Genomic DNA, 25,139 nt, shown 5'->3' with positions numbered 1-25,139 from the left:
CAATAGAATTCCAGGGGACTATGAGACATTATTAATCTTGGCTTTTAGAGCACTCTATGAGTCTCAAATACTCTGTAAGGCATTTCCAGTGGAGAATGTATCACCTCTCTTATGTCTGGTTTCCCCTGCACCATGCTATACTTTTCCACTTTCTCTTCTTGCAGGGATTGTTTCCATTGCCACCCTAACTGTGCTGGCCTATGAACGTTACATTCGCGTGGTCCATGCCAGAGTGATCAATTTTTCCTGGGCCTGGAGGGCCATTACCTACATCTGGCTCTACTCACTGGCATGGGCAGGAGCGCCTCTCCTGGGCTGGAACAGGTACATCCTGGACGTACATGGACTAGGCTGCACTGTGGACTGGAAATCCAAGGATGCCAACGATTCCTCCTTTGTGCTTTTCTTATTTCTTGGCTGCCTGGTGGTGCCCCTGGGTGTCATAGCCCATTGCTATGGCCATATTCTGTATTCCATTCGAATGGTGAGTTGAAGACTACAGATTCCCCCCTCCCAAACCACATCCAGGGTAGAAAATTTTGTGTGGAAAATAATGATAGTCTTCCTGTGTCATCAGTAGTTGCCCAGAGGTGGGGCAGTTCTAGGGGACTTCCCATTTGGTCGAATTTTACGCTGTGAGTCACTCTCTGGAAAGATCAATGAGGAATAGCACGCACTCTCTCTATATCTCTCTCTCAGCCAAAAGAAAGAAGGAAAAATCTTCTGACAAAATCAGCAACTAAAAAGCCCTACATTATCCAATACTCTTAAAATTTAAGAATTTCAAAAAGGGAATTCCACACTTCCTATAACTGTATTTATTCAAAGGTCACATGCATTTGACTGAAGAACAGCACAGATGTTTTGTTTGGCAATCACACCAGGGTCATAAAGGTTAAGAACTGACAACAAACCATTTCATGTTGGGTGCCAACAAGAACTTGCTAGTTTGAACTCAAACCAAGTGTGGAGCAGGGTTGATTTCCCATTCTCCTTCCTCATTCATGGACTCCTCCAACTCTGTTCTCTGCTTCCGTCACAGCTCTAGTCTCTGCTCACTTGGTCAAACCCCTCTAACTACATATGTATATATGTAAAATCTACTCTCAGCTCCCTCTAGCTGTCACTTTATTTTTCTCCTTTTTATCACTGCTAACTCAAAGAACCATTGGTGACTCTCGGTGCCACATTCTCAGTAAGTATTCATTTACCCAATATTTACTGAGCATATAAAATGTGCCAGTTTCTTACTGTTATAGACGGAATGTCTGTGACTTTCTCAGATTCCTATGTAGAAGCTCTCACCACCAATGTGACAGTATTTGGGGATGGGGCCTTGGAAGGTAATTAGAGTCAGAGGAGGTCATGAGGATGGGGCTCTGGTCTGATGAGATTAGGGGATTAGTGTCCTTATAAGAAGAGACACGGCCTGGCATGGTGGCTCATGACTGTAATCCCAGCACTTTGGGAGGCTGAGGTGGGTGGATCATAAGGTCAGGAGTTCAAGACCAGCCTGGCCAAGATGGTGAAACCCCATCTCTACTAAAAATACAAAAATTAACCAGGTGTGGTGGCAAGTGTCCCTAATCCTGGCCACTCAGGAGGCTGAGGCAGGGAATGGCTTGAACCCGGGAGGCAGAGGTTACAGTGAGCTGAGATTATGCCACAGCACCCCAGCCTATGTTACGGAGCAAGACTCTATCACACACACACACACACACACACACCAGAGTGCTCTCTCTCTCTCTCTCTCTCTCTCTATGTCTTCCCACATGTTCATAAAGAAGAGATCACAGAAACGCAAAGTGAGATAACGGCCAAGAGAAGAGGCCTCAGAATGATAACTACCTTGCCAGGTACTTGATCTGGGACTGCCCAGCCTCCAAAACTGTGAGAAATAAATTTCTGTTGTAGTTCAGAGAGTTCGTAGTTTAGTAAGTTTTTCTAGCATTTATTCCTCAACTTAAGGCAAACCGGTGACTTTTTCCTCTACTGCACTGCGAAACATACAGCTCTCATTTAAGGTCACTGAAGAGCTCCCACATATGTCATCCCATGGGCAGTTTTATTCCTTTCTAGCACCTTCAGTGTTCGAGACTATTGACAACTTCTACTTTCTTGTGATGTTCTCCTGCCTTTGATTCTAGGGCCCCTTTCTCTGCTGTCTTTGTTGCTGACTCTCTGGTCCCATCTTCTTATCTCTTCCAGGGGCTTCTCTTCCTTTGGGCTCCCCCGCATCCTGTGTTCAGCTCTTGTCCCATGCTATACACCGGCCTTGGGTGGCCTTTCGTACTCCCAGAATTTCTCCTTCTGACACACGCCTGATAACTTTCACATCTCTATTTCCAGTTCAGGTCTCTCTTCTGGCCGCCAGCAGATCCTTGTAGTCAATTGCCTATTGAATACCTGTAATTGGATGGTCCACAGACTGATCAAATTTAACAAATGTAAAGATGAATTTGTCATATTTTCCCTAAAATTCTCTACCCCTCCGTTTGCGTTCTCATTCAATAGTCATCATTCCTAGCTACCAAGACCAGAAATTAGGGAGTAATCTTTGACTACGCGTCACCTGTGTTTCCCGCAACAGCCAACTATTGATCAACTCTTATCCATGTCACTTAAATCTTCCCTCCTTCCTTCCTTCCTCCCTCCCTCCCTTCCTTCCTTCCTTTCTTCTTTCCTCTTTCTCCCTTCCCTCCTTTCTTTCTCTCTTTCTTTCTTCCTTCCTTCCTTCTTTCCTTCCTTCCTTCCTTCTTTCTTTCTTCTGTCTTCTTGTTTCACTCTTGTTGCCCAGGTTGGAGTGCAATGGCACAATATCAGCTCACTGCAACCTCCACCTCCCAGCTTCAAGCGATTCTCCTGCCTCAGCCTCCTGAGTAGCTGGGATTACAGGTGCCACACCCAGCTAATTCAAAAAATACTTTTAGTAGAGATGGGGTTTCACCATGTTGGCCAGGCTGGTTTCAAACTCCCGACCTCAGGTGATCCACCCACCTTGGCCTCCCAAAGTGCTGGGATTATAGGTGTGAGCCACTCTGCCCGGCCTATATTTTTCAGTATATTCATTTTTCCCTCTCTTACTGCCGCATACTCTATTCAAAAAAGCCTTAGTTCTCCTTTAAAGAATTCTTGCTTTCCTCTAATCCATTCTTTGCACATTGCCACCAGAGTAATTGTTCTCAAGTATTGTCTTCAGAAGTTCCACTGTCTTTATGATTAAAAATAAAGCCCCTGGATGTAGCCAGCAGATTCCGTGTAGCCTCTCCTGTCTATTTGTCCAGCCTCATTTCTCGACATTCCCCTCCTCTTGCCACCTCAGGTTCCAGCCAATGGTTATATTTCTTGTTTTCAGAAACGGACTTGTTATTTAGCCTCTTGTTTTAGCACACTTCCTTTCTCTGGAACATTCTGTCTCTCCCCCTTACTTGACTGATTCCTCCTTCCCTCACAAGGCTAACAGCAGGATTTTCCTGTTCTAAGCCACCTTCAGAACCGGTTACCCATCCTGCGTACTACCTACCTCATCCTCCCTGCTTACCTCCCCCACAGCTTGTACCTGCTCTGTGTGCATCACCCTCACCAAACAGCGAATTCCTCAGGAGCAGAGACTGGGTCTTACGTATTTTTCCACCTGTAGCTGGAACAGTGTCTGCATGTAGCAGGTGATCAGCGACTATTTTTGGAATGAGTTACAAGCAGAGGGCATAGAAAAGGGAAGACAGGAGAAGGGGTGAAAGGGTGAAGAGATTTAACTTTAGATTGCATGATCTAAAGTGCTACTTTAATTTGGGTAGCACTGGTAATTTAGGTAATTTGCTACTACCTACGTAAACAGAGAGCTCACTGCAAGTAGTTTGCCTCCATTTCCTTATTCAGAGAGGGGTGCGTCGTAACAACGATGGAGATATAGCTACTCAATTGAGAATGAAGATTCACAGTGAAATTCTTTGAAAATCTACAGCTGTCTTGGATTAATGAGCACTAGGCATCAGCCATTTATATAGCCAGAGAACATTTTAACAGATAATTCTGAAGAATTTGTTTTAGGTGGTTCATTCTTTAAGACACATTTGTGAGTCTGCCCTTGCTTTATCCATAGCAATTTTGAAAACTATCCTCAAATGATTGAATAAAGAGGGTGAGACATGAAATAGAGTTTTTTATTTGGAAAATATTTAATGAGCAGAATGAAGGAATAGAGAGTAATGAAACAAAGAGGCCTGATAGAGATAAGTAAAAAATAATCATGAATAACTTCACATATATAAACCCAAATAATCTAAAACATTCGTCAAGATCTTCTCCTTATGCCAAAAAGGAACTGGGGAAATATAGGCCAACATTTATTTAACTTCTCTAGAATGCATGTAATTCCAATATGGGTAAATGAGAGCTGTGCCTTGATAAATGGTGAGAGGGTATAAAGACTGACTTGCCCAGAAAATGGCACAGATAAAACCATTGGATCTATATACTGGAGGTTGGTGGCAATAACAGAGATGTGGTTATGTCACCTGTTCATTGAAACTCTGAAGAGTCCATAACGACAATTCCAAATATCCTATAGTATCATAAATGGACATATATGCATACGAGTATGTTAGTTTCATATCTAGTTCAAATATAAATAAGTATTTAACCTCAAAAACAACCCCACAAAGTCATACGTGTGAAAATGGAACTCAAGTTCTGTTAATTCTAACAGGGGTTCTTGTTTTGACCTCCTTTCTTCTTTGCTCTTACGGGGGTTACTGACTTGCTCAATATCACAGAGCGAAAGTGGCGAATCTGGGATATGAGCTTAGATCTTCTAAGTCCAAATCTAGAGGTTTTATCAAAACCCCGCAGCCTTCCTATAAACTCTAGGGAGGCTTCCCCAAAGTGATGTTTTGAAGATAGAATAATATTCTATCACATTTAATAAAATGTGTATTTTTTTTTTTTTTTTGAGACGGAGTTTCGCTCTTGTTACCCAGGCTGGAGTGCAATGGCGCGATCTCGGCTCACCGCAACCTCCGCCTCCTGGGTTCAGGCAATTCTCCCGCCTCAGCCTCCTGAGTAGCTGGGATTACAGGCACACGCCACCATGCCCAGCTAATTTTTTGTATTTTTAGTAGAGAAGTGGTTTCACCATGTTGACCAGGATGGTCTCGATCTCTTGACCTTGTGATCCACCCGCCTCGGCCTCCCAAAGTGCTGGGATTACAGGCTTGAGCCACCGTGCCCGGCCAAAATGTGTATTTTTAAATGAATTGTACACACATAATAGTAGTATTAGGTTGGTGCAAAAGTAATTATGGTTTTTGCCATTAAAGGTAAATGTTTAAAGGTAACCTTATTTAAAGGTAAATTATTTGCCTTTCTGCACACCAGAAATATCTTCCTAAATAAAAATAGTTATCTCTGAACATTGTAATAAGTCATACTAATTTTACTACAAAAGTACAAATACTTTATATATTGTTTTTTAAGTAATTGGCGTACTGGTAAAGGAATATTGTTTACGTTTAAATAAGGTTACTTTCAAAGGTTTACCTTTAATGGCAAAAAGCACAGTTACTTTTGCACTAACCTAGTACCAGTAATTTAATACCCACTCTTCCCCACACATATTCTCTCCAGCCTAAAAAACATCAACCACTTAAATTTTTTTCTATTTCTCTCTATTCTTTGTCAATCTGAATGCATGATTTTGTTAAGAATATACTTTCTTAAGTGTAATTTTGGATATTGGCAATTTAGGAATTTTAATTAAAATATATTTCTAAATACTCTAAGCACATGTTCTAAATGATTTCTTTGGAAAGAACTAAAGGTACACTTAGAGTTCATTGAAATGCAGTAAATTTCCCAGCATGAAGTAATCAATACTAAGTATCAACAGTACGCCAACTACTTTAAAAAAATCAATATGTGAAGTATTTGTATTTTCGTAGTAAAATTCATGTAACTTATTACAATGTTCAGAGATAACTATTTTTATTTAGGAACATATTTTTGGTGTGCAGCAATATTCTTTGCCTGTGTATTATTATAATGCACTTGTAATAATAATAGGAGAAATAGCAAAAAGAAACTTATATTCAAGAAACTCAAAGAACTTTCAGACTGTACATTATTACTCCTCCATACTTTTAATGGGAACAAACTGGGAGCAGAGAGGCCGATTTTAGAGGAAGGAGGCTTCTGGAGTTTAACCAAGTGCTATTCTTTGCAAGTGAGCCCCTGCTGAAACCAATCACAAACAAATTCCTCCTGAAGTTCTACTTTATAGTCATTAGCAGTGAATTGAAAACCTGGTTTCCAGTAGGAATTCATTTGGGGATTACGTTCTCATCAAGACCAGCTGCAGGCTTCATCTTGCAGAACTCCTGAGATGACATGGGTATGCAGTCTGATTTGAGAACTTAAGGATTAACACAGGATCATGGGGAAATTGGTTACATTTCATTGTAACTCTTAACTCTTTCAGGCTATCTTTTAAAGGCTTCAAGATCTAGGCAAAATAATTCATTTTATTCTAAGTAAATTAGAGAACATTTAAAACTACTGAAGGATGTAAGAGGCTATGTAGTTCAACCACTACGTGTTGTACGTGGGGACACTGAGGCCCCACAAGGTTGAGGCTGGACTCAGTGACAAATCTCGAATCAGAAGTCAGCCTCCCAAGGTCCCATTCAGCTCTCTTTCCATTTAGATCGGGCCAAGAATGGTCTCTGAATATCTGCTATAAAAACACCAAAAGAAAACCATTCTTTGATTTTTTAAAGACTTAACCTTTCTTTCTCCTTTCTGTAGCTTCGTTGTGTGGAAGATCTTCAGACAATTCAAGTGATCAAGATTTTAAAATATGAAAAGAAACTGGCCAAAATGTGTTTTTTAATGATATTCACCTTCCTGGTTTGTTGGATGCCTTATATCGTCATCTGCTTCTTGGTGGTTAATGGGCACGGTCACCTGGTCACTCCAACAATATCTATTGTTTCCTATCTCTTTGCTAAATCGAACACTGTATATAATCCAGTGATTTATGTCTTCATGATCAGAAAGGTAAGCTTTACAATTAACTGATGGTTTTCACCCTGGATATAGAGTTGGAAACTGCATGATACTTTTATAGAGGTGATTCAGAGCTGCTTCGAATTTAAAAAAAGACCAAATCAAGAATTTTATAGGAATGTAAAGGGATCAAGGAGAAATGTAGACTATTTCCAAACAAAATAATAACAATTCTAAGAACTACCCATAGATATTCACACTTGTTCTATTAAAATTAATAAAATTCCATTAAAATTAATATTTAATTCATCAGAAGATATCTTATGCCCTAGTAATAACAGCTACAATGTTAATAATACATTTAAAATTCTTACCGTACCAAGCAAGTTACAAACAAGTTACAAGCAAGTTTACAAAACTCCACAAAAGAGGCACTAATATTATTTCTTGTTTTATTTATGGGTTATGAATAGGTTCAGAGAAGTTCAATAACTTGCCTAATCCAGGAAATATTGGTGCCAGGATTTGAGCCTAGTTTGCTCAAATCCCCAAATCCAGTGCTTATAACTCCTCACTTGGGGTTATAGATACTTGTAGCAGTTGGCCTGGGTTATTATTCACATGACACAGCAAATATCCAGCCTAAATTAATTTGGTTCAGGAAACTTCCTGGGCCGGGTGTGGTGGCTCACACCAGTAATCCCAGCACTTTGGGATGCTGAGGCAGAAGAATTGCTTGAGCTAAGAGTTCAAGACCAACCTGGGTAACATAGTAAGATGCCCCTCTCTCAAAAAAAAAAAAAAATTAGCTGGGCATAGTGGCATGTGTCTGTAGTCCCAGCTACTCAGGAGCCTGAGGTGAGGGGACCTCTTGAGCCCAGGAGGTCAAGGCTGCAGTGAGCCATGATTGCACCACTGCACTCCAACCTGTGTGACAGAGCAAGACCCTGCCTCAAAAAGAAGAGCAACTTTCTTATCTGTTTCTGTAGTTGAAAGGTTCCAACTTGATGGCTGTGAGTCATTGCTAGGAGAGCCCACAGAATGATTAATATAAAGCTGAGCCCTCTAAGTTTCAGAGAATTTAAAAGTTAAAGATAATGCTTCATTACTCCATTGGAATTTTAAAGATAACAGTTATAATAATAACAGGCAATAATAATCACTGTGACTTCTAATGCTCAAGAATGTGAGTGCTAAATCTCCCTGTCTCTTCTTTTGCCTTTCTTTTTCTTTGAATATTGTTGGCTTACACTCTCCATAAACTCACTTTCATGTCTCTTAATCTCCTCTCACTGACAGTATTTCTTTCCTTTCTTGTTGCTTTCAATTGGTCTATTTCCTTTGATCCAGAGATTTTAAACTTGGAGTCCATGGGACCTAACTATTCCTTGAATTGGCCTCAGAAGAGCCATTGAAACCCTGGAAATTGTAACTTTTTTTTAGTATGCACATATATGAATTTTTCTAGTGAGCTGTATTATAACTTCAATTAATTTTCTGTCAGGAAATAAGATATTTTAGGGACCACCGTCTTAACAGGCAAATTTAAAATATATTCACTAACAATTATTTGTTGCACTTTTTCTCTCAGCCAATGGGCTGTAAATCAAGGCTTTTAGAACTTTAATGTGCATATCCCACAACTGGAAATCTCATAAGAAATGAATATTCTCCTTCAGTATGTATGGTTGCTCAATATTGTGCACGTCTAACAAGCTCCCACATGGTCCTGATGTTGCTGATTCCTAAGCGCACACTTTAAACAGGAAGTCTAAAAGATACACCCAAAAACAAATAAATAAAAACAATGGTCCTTGTCTTCAAAGGGCTTACTATTTATATGGAAAAACATTTTTTGGCATACATACTCTATTTAACCTTAATAATAATGTATCTTTAACACTTAACCAAACAATGGTGTAGTGAATAAAGTCTCAAACAAATATTTTTATTTTTTAAATATTTGAATCAAATGGAAAAAATAAATATTTTTAAATGTGAGTGTAAACTAAATGCTAACTTATGTAAGATTGGGGCTCAAAGAAGACAGATTATCAGGTAATGTTTTCTATAAAACAAAACGCAAACACAAAAAAGACAGAAATCAATGGAGCTATTTAATATATTCTTAATTGATATTTCCTGATCTGAGAAAGTCCATATATTCAACATTTATTTCGCTCTAAATAATGGAGATACCAATTACATTAACTTTTTTTTTTTTTTTTTTTTTGAGACGGAGTTTCGCTCTTGTTACCCAGGCTGGAGTGCAATGGCACGATCTCGGCTCACTGCAACCTCCGCTTCCTGGGTTCAGGCAATTCTCCTGCCTCAGCCTCCTAAGTAGCTGGGATTACAGGCACGCGCCACCACGCCCAGCTAATTTTTTGTATTTTTAGTAGAGACGGGGTTTCACCATGTTGACCAGGATGGTCTCGATCTCTTGACCTCGTGATCCACCCGCCTCGGCCTCCCAAAGTGCTGGGATTACAGGCTTGAGCCACCGCACCCGGCCGTACATTAACTTTTGATTTATGTTTTACTGGTCGTCATGGACTGACGACTATAACAAGCAACTCTAACATTTCAGTGAATTCATATGGAGTTTATTGCTCACTCAGGTCACAGTTCATGGTCTAATAATATACTGGGTGGAGGAGATGGTATCTGTCCCATGCAGTCATTTAGGAATCTAGGTTCCTTCCATTGTGTGATATTATGATCATTACACTTTGGCCTCCTAGGTTCTTGTAGAGAGGAATAGCAGAGAGGAGAAGCCAATAGGAAGCCAAGAAATATTATCCAGATTACGTATGTTGATGACATTAGCACTCTCTGCCATAGCATTTTTTCGCCAATTGATTAGGAATTTAGATAGAAAAAAAAAAAATCCTTCATCTAATTAAGGGAATATTAGCAAGTACAACAGCCTGTAAACTCTACCACGAAGAGCCTTGTCTGTTTTGGTTGCTTGTAGCATCTCTTATAGCACAGTGGCTGTCACCTAGTAGATGCCCACTGAATATTTGTGGACTGACTTAATGTTCAGAAATCTCTTAAATAAATAGTTCTACCTGCTCTCATAGTGTGTGCAGACTGAAGCTTGGAAGATTATAAGGTATTGAAATGGTCCTAGATGGTCTGGTTAATAAGAATTCAGAATAAATAAAAGACATTGGTCAGGTGCGGTGGCACATGCCTGTAATCCTAGCACTTTGGGAGACTGAGGGCAGTGGATCACGAGGTCAGGAGTTCGAGAACAGCCTGGCCAATATGGTGAAACCCCAGCTCTACTAAAAATACAAAAAATTAGCTGGGCGTGGTGGCGTGCACCTGTAGTCCCAACTGCTTGGGAGGCTGAGGCAGGAGAATTGCTTGAACCTGGGAGGGAGAGGTTGCAGTGAGCCAATATCGTGCCACTGCACTCCAGTCTGGGCAAAAGAGCCAAGACTTTATCTCAAAAACAAAAACAAAAAAAGACATAAAGCTCCGGGGTGATTTAGGTAGATCTGAGCATGACCACATAACCCCACATCCACACCTGCTAACAAGCAAAAAACAACTCAAATTCAGCTCAACTGATTTCCTTGAATGCTAATCCAGATTAGTGCCCCACTTTGACTTAATATTCAACTTTATTTTTCCTCTGCCCAGTTTCGAAGATCCCTTTTGCAGCTCCTGTGTCTCCGAATGCTGAGGTGCCAGCAGCCTGCTAAAGACCTACCAACAGCTGGGAGTGAAATGCAGATCAGACCCATTGTGATGTCACAGAAAGATGGGGACAGGCCAAAGAAAAAAGTGACTTTCAACTCTTCTTCCATCATTTTTATCATCACCAGTGATGACTCACTGTCAGTTGACGACAGTGACAAAACCAATGGATCCAAAGTTGATGTGATCCAAGTTCGTCCTTTGTAGGAATGAAGAATGGCAATGACAGATGGGGCCTTATGCTGGGTGCCGCTTTTAGACTTCCATCATAAGAAGTGTTCTGGAATCCCCATTCTATGTAATATCAACAGAACTTTGTGGCCCAGCAGGAAATCTGAATTGCCCACGTGCTCTTGGGCCTCAGGAAGAGGTTGAACAAAAATAAATTCTTTTAATTCAACGGGTGCTTTACATAATGAAAAACCACTAGTGGCACATGGTGGGCATCTAGCATCATCATCTTCTAATGTGTTGGAGATTTTCATTTCAAATATATTTTTAAATTTACTATATTTTCCAAAACATGTAATACATTTTTCTTGAAAATATCTTACTGTAAAAATAACTGTCACATACATGTGTGAAGTAGCTAGAACATATTGAATTTTTTTGTACTATTGGGCTCTATTCATTGTCATGTCCTATGTCTGATCAAATTATCAAGGAGATAACTCTAGAATGAAAAAGAAAATTCTCTTATTGGAAACAAAAGACGTTTTATAGATATAGTACGGCAAGCAGGAGTTTCAGAGACAACTTTGAATCCTCATCAGCCTGGAGACCAGCACCAGGGGAATCTATGTGGCAAACTCCCATGGATTTGCTTCCCACAATTTGCTGCTCCTACAGACGCAAAGCTCTTTTCCTGTGTTTTGTCGTTTCTCTAAAAATTTACAGTTCTTTGTTGATGCTATATAAGCCAGGGAGTTCTAAGACGCCAGCTCTTTGAGATTTACTCATTCCCCAGTATTTTCACCTGTATTTCCCACATATATATATATGTCTGCTAATACACTTATGTTTGTTTTTCTCTTGTTAGTCTGTCTTTTGTTATAGGGCCCCCAGCCAAGAAACCTAAAGTGGGTATAAGGAAAAATTATTATTTTTTCCCTACAAACTGAACGTGGATTATTAGAACTCAAGGATTTCATTGACAATTTAGAAAAGAAACACTGAATCATTTTATTTTATTGCCCAGTTTTTACTTCTTAGATGACTCTAGTGTTGCAACTTCATGATTAATCATGTTTGAAGGACTTCTAAGTGACTTAGCAGCTTGCTAAAGAAGGAAGAACCAAAGAAACGTTTTCACTAAATGTGCTTTTAGAAATCGAGCATATTGCTGGTTCTGCCACAGTACGTGGTCCAAGAATAAATTACTAAATTGCTTCCGAGATTCTGAAGTGGAATAAAATAATGGCTTTGTATTTCTATGAAAGTTGTCTCCCTTTGTTTCCTTTCTACTCTCTTGCATATGTTGACATTTAATTTATGAATAAAACCCTTTCCTGTCCCTTACTCAGTATGATATTAATAGCCTTTTTCTTATCTCTACAGGATAATTCTGGGCTGGCAATGGTGGCTCACACCTCTCATCCCTGCATTTTGGGAGGCTGAGTTGGGCAGATTACATGAGGCCAGGAGTTTCAGAGCGGCGTGGGCAGCATGGCAAGACCCTGTCTCTACTGAAAAATACAAAAAAAGTTAGCTGGGCATGGTAGCCCCAGCTACTTGAGAGACTGAGGTGGGAGGATTGCTTGAGCCTGGGAGGCAGAGATTGCAGTGAACCAAGATCATGCCACTACATTCCAGCCTGGACAACAGAGTGAGACGTGATCTCTAAATAAATAAATAAATAAATAAATAGAGATGATAGATAGATATAGATAGAGGATGGATGGATGGTTAGATAGATAGATAGATAGATAGATAGATAGATAGATAGATAGATAGAAATAGTGATACTCGAAGATGGGAAAATAAAATAAGTTCATTTTATAAGTCTCTGGAACTCCCCTGAATTCCCGATGTACATTTCTGGTTTTATTTAGTAAGTCTGAGCCCTGTGGTTAGGTAAGTTCTATTCAGGTGACAAAAAGTGCAACTAACATGCTAGGCAAGTTGTGATTTTTAATCCCAGGTGTTGAGTACATCCTGTTGTGAGTTCTATTGTGTCTTTTTAAAGAAAAGGCATGATTGCTGTCTTCCCTGAGGCATCTTGGGCCTTACTTTTTGAGAAGTGAAAGATCTTAGTCACTGCACTTTTATAGTGAGAATGACTCAACCTGAGTGTACACAACGTAGGGAAGGTGCATGTTTCAACTTTTAAAATGTGGCAGGCTCCCCCCTAGTAATTGCAATTAACATACAGAGAACTTCTACATCAAGTTTAATTATAAGCAGACCACTATCTTCCATTAGTGAATCAAATATGGCAATAGAAACTTTTTTTTTTTAATGCTTAATTTTGGTCACAGAGAAAGAAATCAAGCATTTGCTACCTCAAATCTTTCTATCACCTGCTAACGAAATGAAACATGTTTTGTGTTCCAGAAGTGAGCTATCCAGTTCCATGGTCTTCTCACATAGTCGAGAGGTCGTGGTGACATGCAGTACATAAGTAGGTAGGTACTGCTGATGACTATCAGTGATCCGAAGAAAAAGAGTCCTTTGTTTATCACCTGTAAGACAGCAAGAACTCTCATTGTATTTGTACAGAGATTAAAGTCTGGAAATAGACCTCATTTGTTAACAACAAAAGGGTAAACAACGTCCTCTTTGTTCTTTGACCTGAAACAGCAACTTAATTGCCTGACCAGGAGGCCAGGAATTGATACGGTCGAGATAAAGTCAAGCATTGGGAGCCTCCCTTCTCCCTCTCTCCCAAGAAACTCATGAATCCAGGTGTTCTATATGAAAAAAATTTAGCAGCCAGCCATTAAAAACCTTTGCAGTTTAGAAAAAGAGCTGTGAATTCTTAGAAGAGTACTACTGTACTGGGACCACGTGTAATTCATTCCTTCTCAGAAGCTTCCCAAAAGTCCCCATGAGAGGAGTGGTGGCTTGGTGGCCTGTGTGACCAAGCCTCACCCGAAGACTAAACACAAGCTGTGAACAGTGGCCTGAGGCTCATTCCAGCCTGGGTCAGGTGCATTCCCATGGCACCCTGGCCTGTTTCTATCTCCACACTTACTGTCCTGCATTCTAACTGCCTGCTGGTCTCCCCCTTTTAGACTTTCAGCTCCTTAAGGGCGGGACTCTATATTATTCACCTTGTATAGATAAATCTTGATTTCTTCCCATCCATTATCCATATAGACATCTTTCTAAAATCCAGACCTGAGTCTGTTGGCCTCCCTGGGCTCCCTGTTTCTCTAAAGGTAATATTCCAGGTATTTAAAGCCCTGCCTGCCTCTCCAGCTGCCCCTCTGACCATTCTCACACACTGCTGTTGCCTTCCAGCTCCATTGAAATCCTGGCCGCTCTAACTCACGTGTTGGTCACGTGTATTCTGCCTTCCCCTTTCCTGGCCCAGTCCTGTTCTCCTCGGGGGCAGTTTATCCCTCTCCAGCGCTACTGTCTCTATCCCCCACTAGCCTCTGAGCTTTGTGAGAGGTGTGGACTGTGTCACGTTCATCACCGTGCCAGCTCAGTGCTATGCACTAATTAAAACTGTTGAATAAAAGACATTGTAAAATTCCCAAAGTGGAAGGCTAGGGAATCAGAATTCCATTTAATGGCATCTCTGGGCCAACTGCCTAATATGAATGCATTATATAGCATTCCATTGGAAGAGGTAGGCCTCTTTCTTCCTTCCTTCCTTGCTTTTTCTTTCCCCTCCATCCCTCCCTCATTCCTTCCTTCCTTCTTTCCTTCCTTCCTTCCTTTCTTTACTTTCTTTCCCCTCCCTTCCTCCTCCGTTCCTTCCTTTCTCCCTTCCTTCCTTCCTTCCTTTTTATTGAGATGGAATCTTGCTCTGTTGCCCAGGCTGGAGTGCAATGGTGTGATCTCGGCTCACTGCAACCACTGTCTCCTGGGTTCAAGCAGTTCTCCTGCCTCAGCCTCCCAAGAAGCTGGGATTACAGGCATCCACCACCACTCTGGGCTATTTTTTGTATTTTTTTTTTTTTTTTTTTTTTTTTTTGAGGTGGAGTCTTGCTCTGTTGCTCAGGCTGGAGTGAAGTAGTGTGATCTCGGCTCACTGCAACTTCTGCTTCCCGGGTTCAAGTGATTCTCCTGCCTCAGCCTTCCAAGTAGCTGGGACTACTAATTTTTGTATTTTTAGTAGAAACAGTGTTTCACCATATTGGCCAGGCTGGTCTCGAATTCCTGACCTTGTCATCCACCAGCCTTGGCCTCCCAAAGTGCTGGGATTACAGGCATGAGCCTCTGTGCCCAGCCTGGAATAGGTGAATTAGCTTACACATACTGACTGATGGCTCATGTCTTCCTAAAGTATATACAGCCAAGCTGTGCCCCAACCACCTTGGGCACATGTCCTCAGGATCTTCTGCGGCTGTCACGGGCGTGTCTTTAGCTTTGGCAAAATAAATTTTCTAAATCGATTAAAAAAAAAAGTGATTCAGTTCTGTCTAATTTTACAAATTAAACTCATGAGAATATTGCACAAAGCAAAAATCAAAAACAGTATACCTTGCTAAAATAAAAAGTTGAGAGACATTAGCATCAGTTTCTTTCTTGAGTTTCTGCCCTTCACAAGTTCTCTCTCTTTACCACTTCCTCTAATGTTCAGTAAGCCCTCTTCCCTCTCTGTACTCAGAACAGTTTCTGTTTGTAACGCAAACATTTGGTGTCTGTCTCATCATTTCTGTATTTGCCTGAAATAAACATAATCATAATACTATGACATTTCAACACATCATATTAAAAAAATAAAAAATGTTATCTGTTCCCACCTTGTTTTGCCAGTGCCAACGCTGCACAGCCTCATGGTATCTTATTCTGGTAAAACAGACCTGCAGGGAAGTTTAAAAAGTAGTCTCGTGTCTTCTTTAGCAGGTAAACAGAAAATTAAAATGAGAAAAAGTCTTAAGTCCAGACCTTACCATACTATAAAGAGGGATGATGGTAGACGGCATAATAGCATGAAGAAATCGCTCAACGTTCTTCCGAAAAATGAACCACCTTGAGTTGACATGTGCTCGCATCTGCAATAATGTGAGTAAAAAATGCTTTTGAAAAAACACATCTATTTCCTACTGCAACTTATTATTATCCTTCATTCCCACTCATCGCAATTCCAAACACAAAGTAGTCAAATAAATTTTTGTTTCCGTAACAGTCATTCCCAGTCCATTTTAGTAAATGTCAGTCATATAGGATGTTGCCTTGAAAATGTACACCAATTACATGAAACCTGCTGGGGAAGTTTTATTTTGCTCAGGGGTCAAATAGGAACTCTATTTCAGCAAAGGGTTTGTTTAACCAAATCTGCAGGTAATCTATGAGCTCAAAGATTTGACTAATTTTCTGTTGCTTCCTGGTTGGTTTGTAATATTGCTTATGGCAACAAGTAAAGCTATGCTGACCCACTATCTATTTAGGATAGATACTGTGTCATAGCCATCCTGTTTTAAAGGATAAGACAAGATACATTAATAAAGCTTCTAGTATCTTACAGAACGTCCTCCACCATATACGATGCAATTTCACTCAAGAGGAAGTCCAGTTTCTTTCTTTCTCTCTTCAGGAGAGATGAAAAATAGCTGGTCACTCTGCTTTAAATCTGTCTTGTAAATCCTTTCATTTTATTATTTTAAAACTATAATATTGTGAAATCACTTATTGTGAGCTTTTCATGTGACTGGTTCAAAATGGAATTAATGTGTTTTTCTTCAAAGTACTAATTTTCCTGAACATAAATTTCTTTTTGGTATTATGCATTTTTTTAGTGCATAAGGCTTCAAAGGATAATCAATTGCTGCTCTAAATATGCAAGTTATAATGTTATGAGTGAAAAGGCCATTCAACATTTCTTAGATTTTCTAAATATGTTAACACATCTGAAAGTTGTACTTTCATTAAATTAACATATTGCCTATGACATATTGACTAAATGTCTAAGATACAAAGCACGTGAATTATCAGAGGCTTCATTACTTCCTAAACGTCCTTAAAGTGTAGATGAAAATAATGTGTGTGGGTCATTGCCACTGGCCACCGAGTAACAATCCACCTGAGTCTAAGGAATGCTCTGTGTGTGTGTGTGTGTGTGTGTGTGTGTGTGTGTGTGTTCATTCTTGTCTGTACATATTCTTATATAGTATGCATGAGATGGGGGCTAACGCAAAGAAAAAGAAAAGAACATTTGTTAGAATATCAGTGAACCATCTCATGAAATAAAGCCAAACCTTCTCACTCACCTCTATGTAATTGTACATGGATAGGTCTGAAATCGCATGATCATCTGGGATTCTCAATCTTGAGAATGCAGGAAGACACAAACCTATAAGTAAAATAATACATCTTTCCAAAACCTTCTAAAAACATGTGCTGAACTCTACACAGGTCAAATTAAATGATCTATTCACTACCAACGCTCTCAATAATTTTTTTAAACTATGAATGACATTCTGTATAACCAACAATCTGACTATTGATAATATACACAGAGCACTTCCTGTTGTGATTAAATAAAAATTACAACAAAGTTAATCTTTACTATTGTTTCATCTTCGTTCTCTAGTGCCCCAAACCAGCATTGACAGTTCGTTCTGACACGTAAACCCTCTGTCCACCTCCATCACCGTGTGCAAACCAGTCACACCAGCACTAGGAAGGCAGGAAACAAAATATCTCTGACTCACGAGCAACTGAGAGAGATGACTGGGAAATAACAACAAAAACAAACATGAAAAATTTGTCCTGGAACCCTATAATCTCTTCAGACCTAGGTATCAGTGTTCTACAACTTCCAAAAACACCACAGCAAACATTTACTATGAACTTTCTTTACAGCAGGCTTTCTTTTTTCTTTTTAAAACTTTACAGAAATCATTCAATCTTCACAACTCTGAAGTTGAGAGTATTATCCCCACTTTATAGATGAAAAACAACTGAGGCTTTAGAAAGATTAAGTGATTTGCTCAAGATCACACAGTTAATAAGTCGGCAAGTCAGGACTTGAAACTGGCTGTAAGTTTAAGGCCAGTTCTCTAGTCGATCCTTCACCTAAACAAGTGTAAATTCAGAGGGGGCCTTTGAAAGCATGTGATGCTAGGAAGCAGGAGAAGGTTATCCAGTTCTTAGGCTATCGTTTGCACCTTCTTTTTTCTATGTAATATACAAATCCTCTATCCACCTTCATCATTATTTGCAAACCAATCACACAAGGGCTAGGAAGGAAGGGAGGGAACAAAATGCCTCTGGCTCCTGAGCATCTGGGACAGATGACTGGGAGATGAAAAAAAAAAAGAAGAAATTTCTGCCAAGCATGGTGGCTCATGCCTATAATCCCAACACTTTGGGATGCTGAAGCGGTGGATCACTTGAGGTCAGGAGTTCGAGACCAGCCTGGCCAATATGATGAAACCCTGTCTCTACCAAAAATACAAAAATTAGCCAGGTGTGGTGGTGTATGCCTATAATCCCAGCTACTCTGGAGGCTGAGGCAGGAGAATTGCTTGAACCCAGGAGGTGGAAGTTGCAGTGAGCTGAGATTGCACCACTGCACTCCAGCCTGGGCAATGGAGTGACTCCATCTCAAACAACAACAACAACAACAACAACAACAACAACAACAAAACAAAACAAAAAAGAAGAAATTTGCCGTGGAATGCTATAATCACTTCAGACCCAGGTATTAGTGTATATTATGTATATATATACTATATATATAATATGTGTAATTGTACACATTTAATTTAAATTAATTCCATAATTATATATAAATACTCAAAAGTTCAATATCTGTAAAATTAATGTATTGGCTGAATCAGTTTTAATCAAAAGGCACACGAAATAGCAGATGCAATCTCTGATAGGGCAAAAAGCAGGAGAACACTGGAGTTTCTAAGGGTGTTTCTGAGGATGTGCTGTGGGGTAGATGTCCCCAGCCCTCCAACCATGGCCTGTTAGGAACTGCACAGCAGGAGATGAGCAGCAGGTGAGTGAGTGTTACCACCTGAATACTGCCTCCTGTCAGGTCAGCAGTGACATTAAGTTCTCATAGGAGTGTGAACCCTACTGTGAACTGCACATGCAAGGGATGTAGCTTGCACGCTCCTTATGAGAATCTAACTAATGCCTGATGATCAGAGCTGGAACAGTTTCATCCTGAAACCATCTCCCCCACAACCCCCATCTGCGGAAAAATTATCTTCCATGAAACCCGTCCCTGCTTCCAAAACGTTGGGGACTGCTGGTAGGGAATGCAGGCTGAGGGTGTTACCTAGGCCAAAAGGGGAGGGAAAGCAGCATATCTCTGCCAAGCATTGGTTCTCTGAGATTTTATCTTTGAGTGAAACACTTCATGGACCTCCACATATGAACTCCAAAATAAACTATGTCTCTTTTTCTGGATGTTAGTTGTTGATATGGGAGAACAGTTGCATAGGCTGTTAGTAAAAAAAAAAAAAAGTGTATAATCCTGGGCAGATAATGTACATTACACATCACAGGTTTGTGATCATTGAGGATCAGAAATAAGTCCATGATTAGTCAGAAGAGCTAGTCCATGTCTAATTGAGAAATTGACCTTACTTACTAAGATCATTATTGAATTTATCCATTAACTCATCAAATACCAAGCAGTCTTCAAAACCCTGAAACAAGAAAAAAAAAATGAGAATTAAGGAACTAGAAATATTTTTAAAAACTTATTACCGATTTTGAACAGAACTTCTATTGGTGAAGATAATCCATAGACTGTTTATCCTCCACTAGTACACAGCAGTTGAGTTGTCACATGGTATTGAATTATGGTTAAAAATGACCACTGGGCCCAGGTGTGATGGCTCACACTTGTAATCCCAGCAGGCTGAGGTGAGCAGATCACCTGAGTTCAGGAGTGCAAGATCAGCCTGGGCCACATGACAAGACCCTGTCTCTACTAAAAGTACAAAAAAAAAAAAAAAAAAAAAAAAAAACCTCTCTGTGGTGCTGCGTTCCTGTGGTCCCAGCTACTTGGGAGGCTGAGGTTAGAGGATCACTTAAGCCTGGGAGGCAGAGGTTGCACTGAGCTGAGATCAAGCCATTGCACTTCAGCCTGGGTGACAGAGTGAGACCTTGTCTCAAAACAAACAAACAAGCAAACAACCATAGTCTTCATGTTTGGCACTGTTATCTTTGTCCCATTTATATATATATATAAATATATGTATAAATATATATATAAATATGTATAAATATATATATAAATATATATAAATACATACATATATATATATATATATATATGTATGTATGTTATAGTGATTTGAAATTTGACCAAGATTTTAAGTTAGTGTTCTAATTTTGATAGATTCCATTACTTCTTTGAGAAGAAGAGACATTATATTGCTCTACCATAAGTTTTAGAATTATATTTATACTATTCAAGTCTTTAAGATTCACACTTAGAGTAATTTAATGACATGATAAAACTACTTACATATTAATTTAGTTCCTATAACTCAAGATTAAATCAACATTAAGAAGTCCACAAAATTAGTAATGTACTATGCTAAATACAGAGAGGTTAGAGAATTGAAAGCAGTGTTTCCTGTTTTCTAGGAATTCAAGCTATAGCTTTAGAGGCAATATAAAGATATATTTTTTCTTTTTATTTTCTTTCTTTTTTTTTTTTTTGAGATGGAGTCTCTCTCTGTCACCCAGGCTGGAGTGCAGTGGCATGATCTTGGCTTTCTGCAATCTCCACCCTAGGTTCAAGTGATTCTCCTTCCTCAGCCTCCTGAGTAGCTGGGTATACAGGTGTGTGCCACCACACCCAGCTAATTTTCGTATTTTTAGTACAGACAGCATTTCACCACATTGGCCAGACTGGTCTCGAACTCCTGACCTCAAGTGATCTGCCCGGCTCAGTCTCCCAATTGCTGGGATTACAGAAATGAGCCACCATGCCTAGCCTAAAGGTATTTTTTAATAAAATATTTTTCACATCAGTTATAAAGATTACCCATGTGAAACAAGCAGATTTATTTGTCAAACCAATTATATAGTCTCAATACTATAGGATTTAGAAGTGGGAGATACCATATGAGGCTGAGATAACAGTTTTATATTTTTTGTTTAAGTTAATTCATTTACTCTTCACAACCCTGAAGTAAACACTATTAAAAATTTATTTCAATTAATTAAATTAGTTATTTATTTTGAAAAGGAGTCTAATCTGTTGCCTAAGCTGAAGTGCAGTGGCGCAAACTCGGCTCACTGCAACCTCTGCCTGCCATCTTCAAGCGATTCTCCTGCCTCAGCCTCCCAAGTAGCTGAGACTGTAGGCATCCACCAACACACCTGTTTTTTTTTTTTTCTTTTTCTTTTTTTTTTTTTTCTTTTTCTTTTTGTATTTTTGGTAGAGACAGGGTTTTACCATGTTGGCCAGGCTGGTTTTGAACTCCGGATCTCAAGTGATCAACCTGTCTAGGTCTCCCAAAGTGCTGGGATTATAGGCGTGAGCCACTGCACCTGGTCTAAAATTACAATTTCATAGATAAGGCAGTAAAGATAAGGTAAGTAAGTTGTGCAAGAACGTATTTGTAGTAAATCCTGGAGCCAGGACTTAAAACCAGGTATTCTAATGCCAGGTCCTGGGCACTTATCCATTGTACTATAATAAATGTCTTCTTATGTTTTTATAAAACAAAATGTTTACCACTGCTTTATGGAGAATATAATTGATTAGATTCACAAGCTAATTTTATTTGGAATATATAGCAATGACCAACATAACACATGATTAATATTTATGAACTATTAGCACACACACGAATTAGTTTAGGATTCCTTGAACTAAATGTTCAACTTCAACTTTAAAACACTATTTCTTCTCTGAATTCTTTTTGTAGCCGAAATAGTAAAATTTCCATGAAGACAGTAGTGTTCAACATCTAATCAGCTCAGAGGTTTACTTGACCTCATCCATCAGGTTAACAATGAAATCAAGATGGAAATTTAAAAATCTTTTACAATAAATGATAATAGTGACACAATGCCTCAAAACCTCTGGGATACAGCAAATACAATGCTAAGAGGAAATTTTATAGCACTACATGCCTATATCAAAAAGTTAAAAAAAAAAAAACAAAACACAAATTGACCACAACATTACGTCACACCTCAAGGAACTAGAGAAACAAGAACAAACTAAACCCAAAGTCAGCAGAAGAAAAGAAATAACAAAGATCAGAGGAGAACTAAATGAATTTGAAACAAAAAATACAAAAGATCAACAAGACAAAAAGTTGATTATTTGAAAACAGAATCAAAATCAATAGACGATTAGCTAGTTTAACCAAGAAGGTGCAAAAGAAGATCCGAACAAGCTTAATTAGAAATGAAACTGGAGACATTACAACTGACACCACAGAAATACAAAAGATCATTTGAGACTACTAGGAACACCTTTTTGGAAACATACTAGAAAACCTAGAGGAAATGACTAAATTTCTGGACATGTACAAAATTCCTAGATTAAATAAGGAAGAAATAGAAACCCTGAACAGACCAATAACAAGCAGTGAGATTGAATCAGTAATCGAAACAGTTGTCAACAACAAATAAAAGTCCTGGACCAAAAGGACCCACAGTTGCATTTTACCAGACATTCAAAGTATTGGTGCCAATCCTATTGAAACTATTACAAAAGATTGAGACAGAGAGAATTCTCCCTAACTCATTCTATGAAGCCAATATCACCCAAACCAGGAAAGAACATAACAAAGAAAGAAAACTACAAACCAATATCTCTGATGAGCATCAGTGTAAAATCCTCAGCCACATACTGGCTAACCAAATACAACAGCACATCAAAAAGATAATATACTATGATCAAGTGGCTTTCATCCCAGGGATGCAGGAATGGTTTAATATATGCAAATCAATAAATGTGACACATCACATAAACAGAATTAAAAACAAAAACCATATGATCATCTCTATCGATGCAGAAAAAGCATTCTGTAAAATCCAACATCAGTTTATGATAAAAACCCCCCAACAAACTAGGCATAGAAAGGACTTATCTCAAAATAATAAAAGCCATATATGATGAATCCACAGCTAACATCATACTGCATGGGGAAAAGTCTAAAGCATTGTCCTTCAGAACTGAAGCAAGACAAGGATGCCCATTTTCATCACTTCTATTCGACATAGTACTGGAAGTCCTAGAGAACGTAATCAGTCAAGAGAAGGAAATGAAGGACATCCAAATTGACAAAAAGGAAGTCAAAAGATCACTGTTTGCTGATGATATGATTGTATACTTAGAAAACTCTAAAGACTCTCTCAAAATAGTCCTACATTTTATAAATGAATTCAGTAAAGACTCAGGTTCCAAAATCAATATACACAAATCAGTAGCATTTCTACACACCACCAACAACCAAACTGTGAATCAAATCAAGAGCTTACTCCTTTTTATAACAGCTGAAAAATAAGATAAAATACCTAGGAATATACTTAACCAAGGAGGTGAAAGATCTCTAAAAGGAGAGCTACGAAACACTTCTGAAAGAAATCATAGATGACACAAGCAAATGGAAACATATTCCATGTTCATGGATTGGAAGAAACAATATTGCTAAAATGACCATACTGTCCAAAAGCAATCTACAGATTCAATGTAATTCCTATCAAAATACCAACATCATTTTTCATAGAATTAGAAAAAACAATTCTAAGACTCATGTGGAACCAAAAATGAGCCCAAATAGCAAAAGGAACAAATCTGAAGGCATCACAATACTGGACTTTAAATTATACTACAAGGCTATAGTCACTAAAATGGCATAGTACTGATATACAAGTAGACAGATAGATACAGAATAGATAACACAGAAATAAAGCCAAATACTTACAACCAACTGATCTTCAATAAAGCATACAAAAACATAAATTGAGGAAAAGACACCCTTTTTAATAAATGGTGCTGGGAAAACTGGATAGCCATATGTAGCAGAATGAAACTGGATCCCTATCTCTCACTTTACACAAAAATAAACTCAAGATGGATAAAAGACTTAAATTTAAGACCTGAAAACATAAAAATTCTAAAGGAAAACCTAGGAAAAACTCTTCTGGACATTGGCCTAGGCAAAGAATTTATGACTAAGACTCCTAAAGCAAATGCAACTAAAACAAAAAACAAATAAATGGGCTGACCATGGTAGCTCATGCCTGTAATCCCAGCACTTCAGGAGGCCAAGGCAGGCAGATCAGTTGAGCTCAGAAGATTGAGACCAGCCTGGGCAACATGGTGAAACATCGTCTCTACAAAAAATACAAAAATTAGCAAAAAATACAAACCATACAAAAAATACCAATGCCAAAAAAATAAAAATACACCTGGATGTGTATATTTATTGCAGGACAATTCACAATTGTACAGATATGGAACTGGCCTAAGTGTCCCTTGACCAATGAATGGATAAAGAAAATGTGGTATATATACACCATGGAATACTACTCAACTGTAAAAAAGAATAAATAATATCTTTTGCAACAACTTGGATGGATGGATCTGGAGGCCATTATTTTAAGTGAAGTAATTCAAGAATAGAAAACTAAACATCATATGTTCTCACTTAGAAGTGGGAGCTAAATTATGAGTACAGAAAGGCATACAGAGTGATAGCATGGGCTTTAGTGACTCAGAATGGGGAGAACGAGAGGGGAGTGAGGGATAAAAAACTACATATTGCGTACAATGTACTCTACTCAGGTGACAGATGCACTAAAATCTCAGACTTTACCGCTATGTAATTCTTTCATGTAACCAAAAACCACTTGTACCCAAAAAGCTATTGAAATAAAATATATACATTAATTTTAAGACAGAATAATCTCAGTAGGAATTTTAAAAGTTTCATTAAAGAAGAAATAATCAAGATCAGAAAAAAGTTGAGACTATAATATAAAAGATCAATGAAACAAAAAGTTGGTGTTTAAAAAAGACAAACAAATCAACAAATCTTTTGCTAGATTAAGAAAAAGGAGAGAAGACTTAAATAAATAAAATCAGGGGTGAAAAAGGAGACACTGATACCATAGAAACTCAAAGGATCATTAGAGACCATTATGGGCAACTATATGCCAATACATTTGAAAACCCTTAGAAGAAATGAACAAAGTCCTAGACACATACCAACTTGCCAAGATTGAACCATAAAGAAATTCAAAACCTGAATAGACCATTAAAAAATAACAAGATAGAAGCAATAATAAAAAGCTTCCCATCCAAGAAAAGC

The 25,139-nt window shown here is 38.7% G+C and overlaps 2 protein-coding genes across 3 annotated transcripts in view; one reads left to right on the top strand and one right to left on the bottom strand.

The window, feature by feature from the left end:
- OPN3 (opsin 3) overlaps positions 1-12,151 on the top strand; it is a 46,705-nt gene extending 34,554 nt beyond the window's left edge. The window contains exons 2-4 of the mRNA XM_039464205.2: positions 165-484; positions 6,802-7,053; positions 10,657-12,151. Of these exons, the coding sequence (XP_039320139.1) occupies positions 165-484; positions 6,802-7,053; positions 10,657-10,920 (836 nt within the window). The 3' untranslated portion in view covers positions 10,921-12,151. The remainder of the gene's footprint in view (positions 1-164; positions 485-6,801; positions 7,054-10,656) is intronic.
- Positions 12,152-13,085: 934 nt separating this feature from the next.
- KMO (kynurenine 3-monooxygenase) overlaps positions 13,086-25,139 on the bottom strand; it is a 52,667-nt gene continuing 40,613 nt past the window's right edge. The window contains exons 11-15 of one of the 2 annotated variants that reach the window (XM_039464204.2): positions 19,439-19,496; positions 17,097-17,179; positions 15,780-15,881; positions 15,630-15,689; positions 13,086-13,394 (exon numbers count right to left, since the gene is read on the bottom strand). In XM_039464204.2, the coding sequence (XP_039320138.2) occupies positions 13,236-13,394; positions 15,630-15,689; positions 15,780-15,881; positions 17,097-17,179; positions 19,439-19,496 (462 nt within the window). In that variant the 3' untranslated portion in view covers positions 13,086-13,235. The remainder of the gene's footprint in view (positions 13,395-15,629; positions 15,690-15,779; positions 15,882-17,096; positions 17,180-19,438; positions 19,497-25,139) is intronic. The other variant, XM_074385396.1, reaches the window with a different exon arrangement.

Source organism: Saimiri boliviensis, chromosome 14 (assembly GCF_048565385.1).
Source record: "Saimiri boliviensis isolate mSaiBol1 chromosome 14, mSaiBol1.pri, whole genome shotgun sequence".
NCBI classification, from domain to species: domain Eukaryota; kingdom Metazoa; phylum Chordata; class Mammalia; order Primates; family Cebidae; genus Saimiri; species Saimiri boliviensis.
This window is presented reverse-complemented; position numbering and strand designations above follow the sequence as displayed.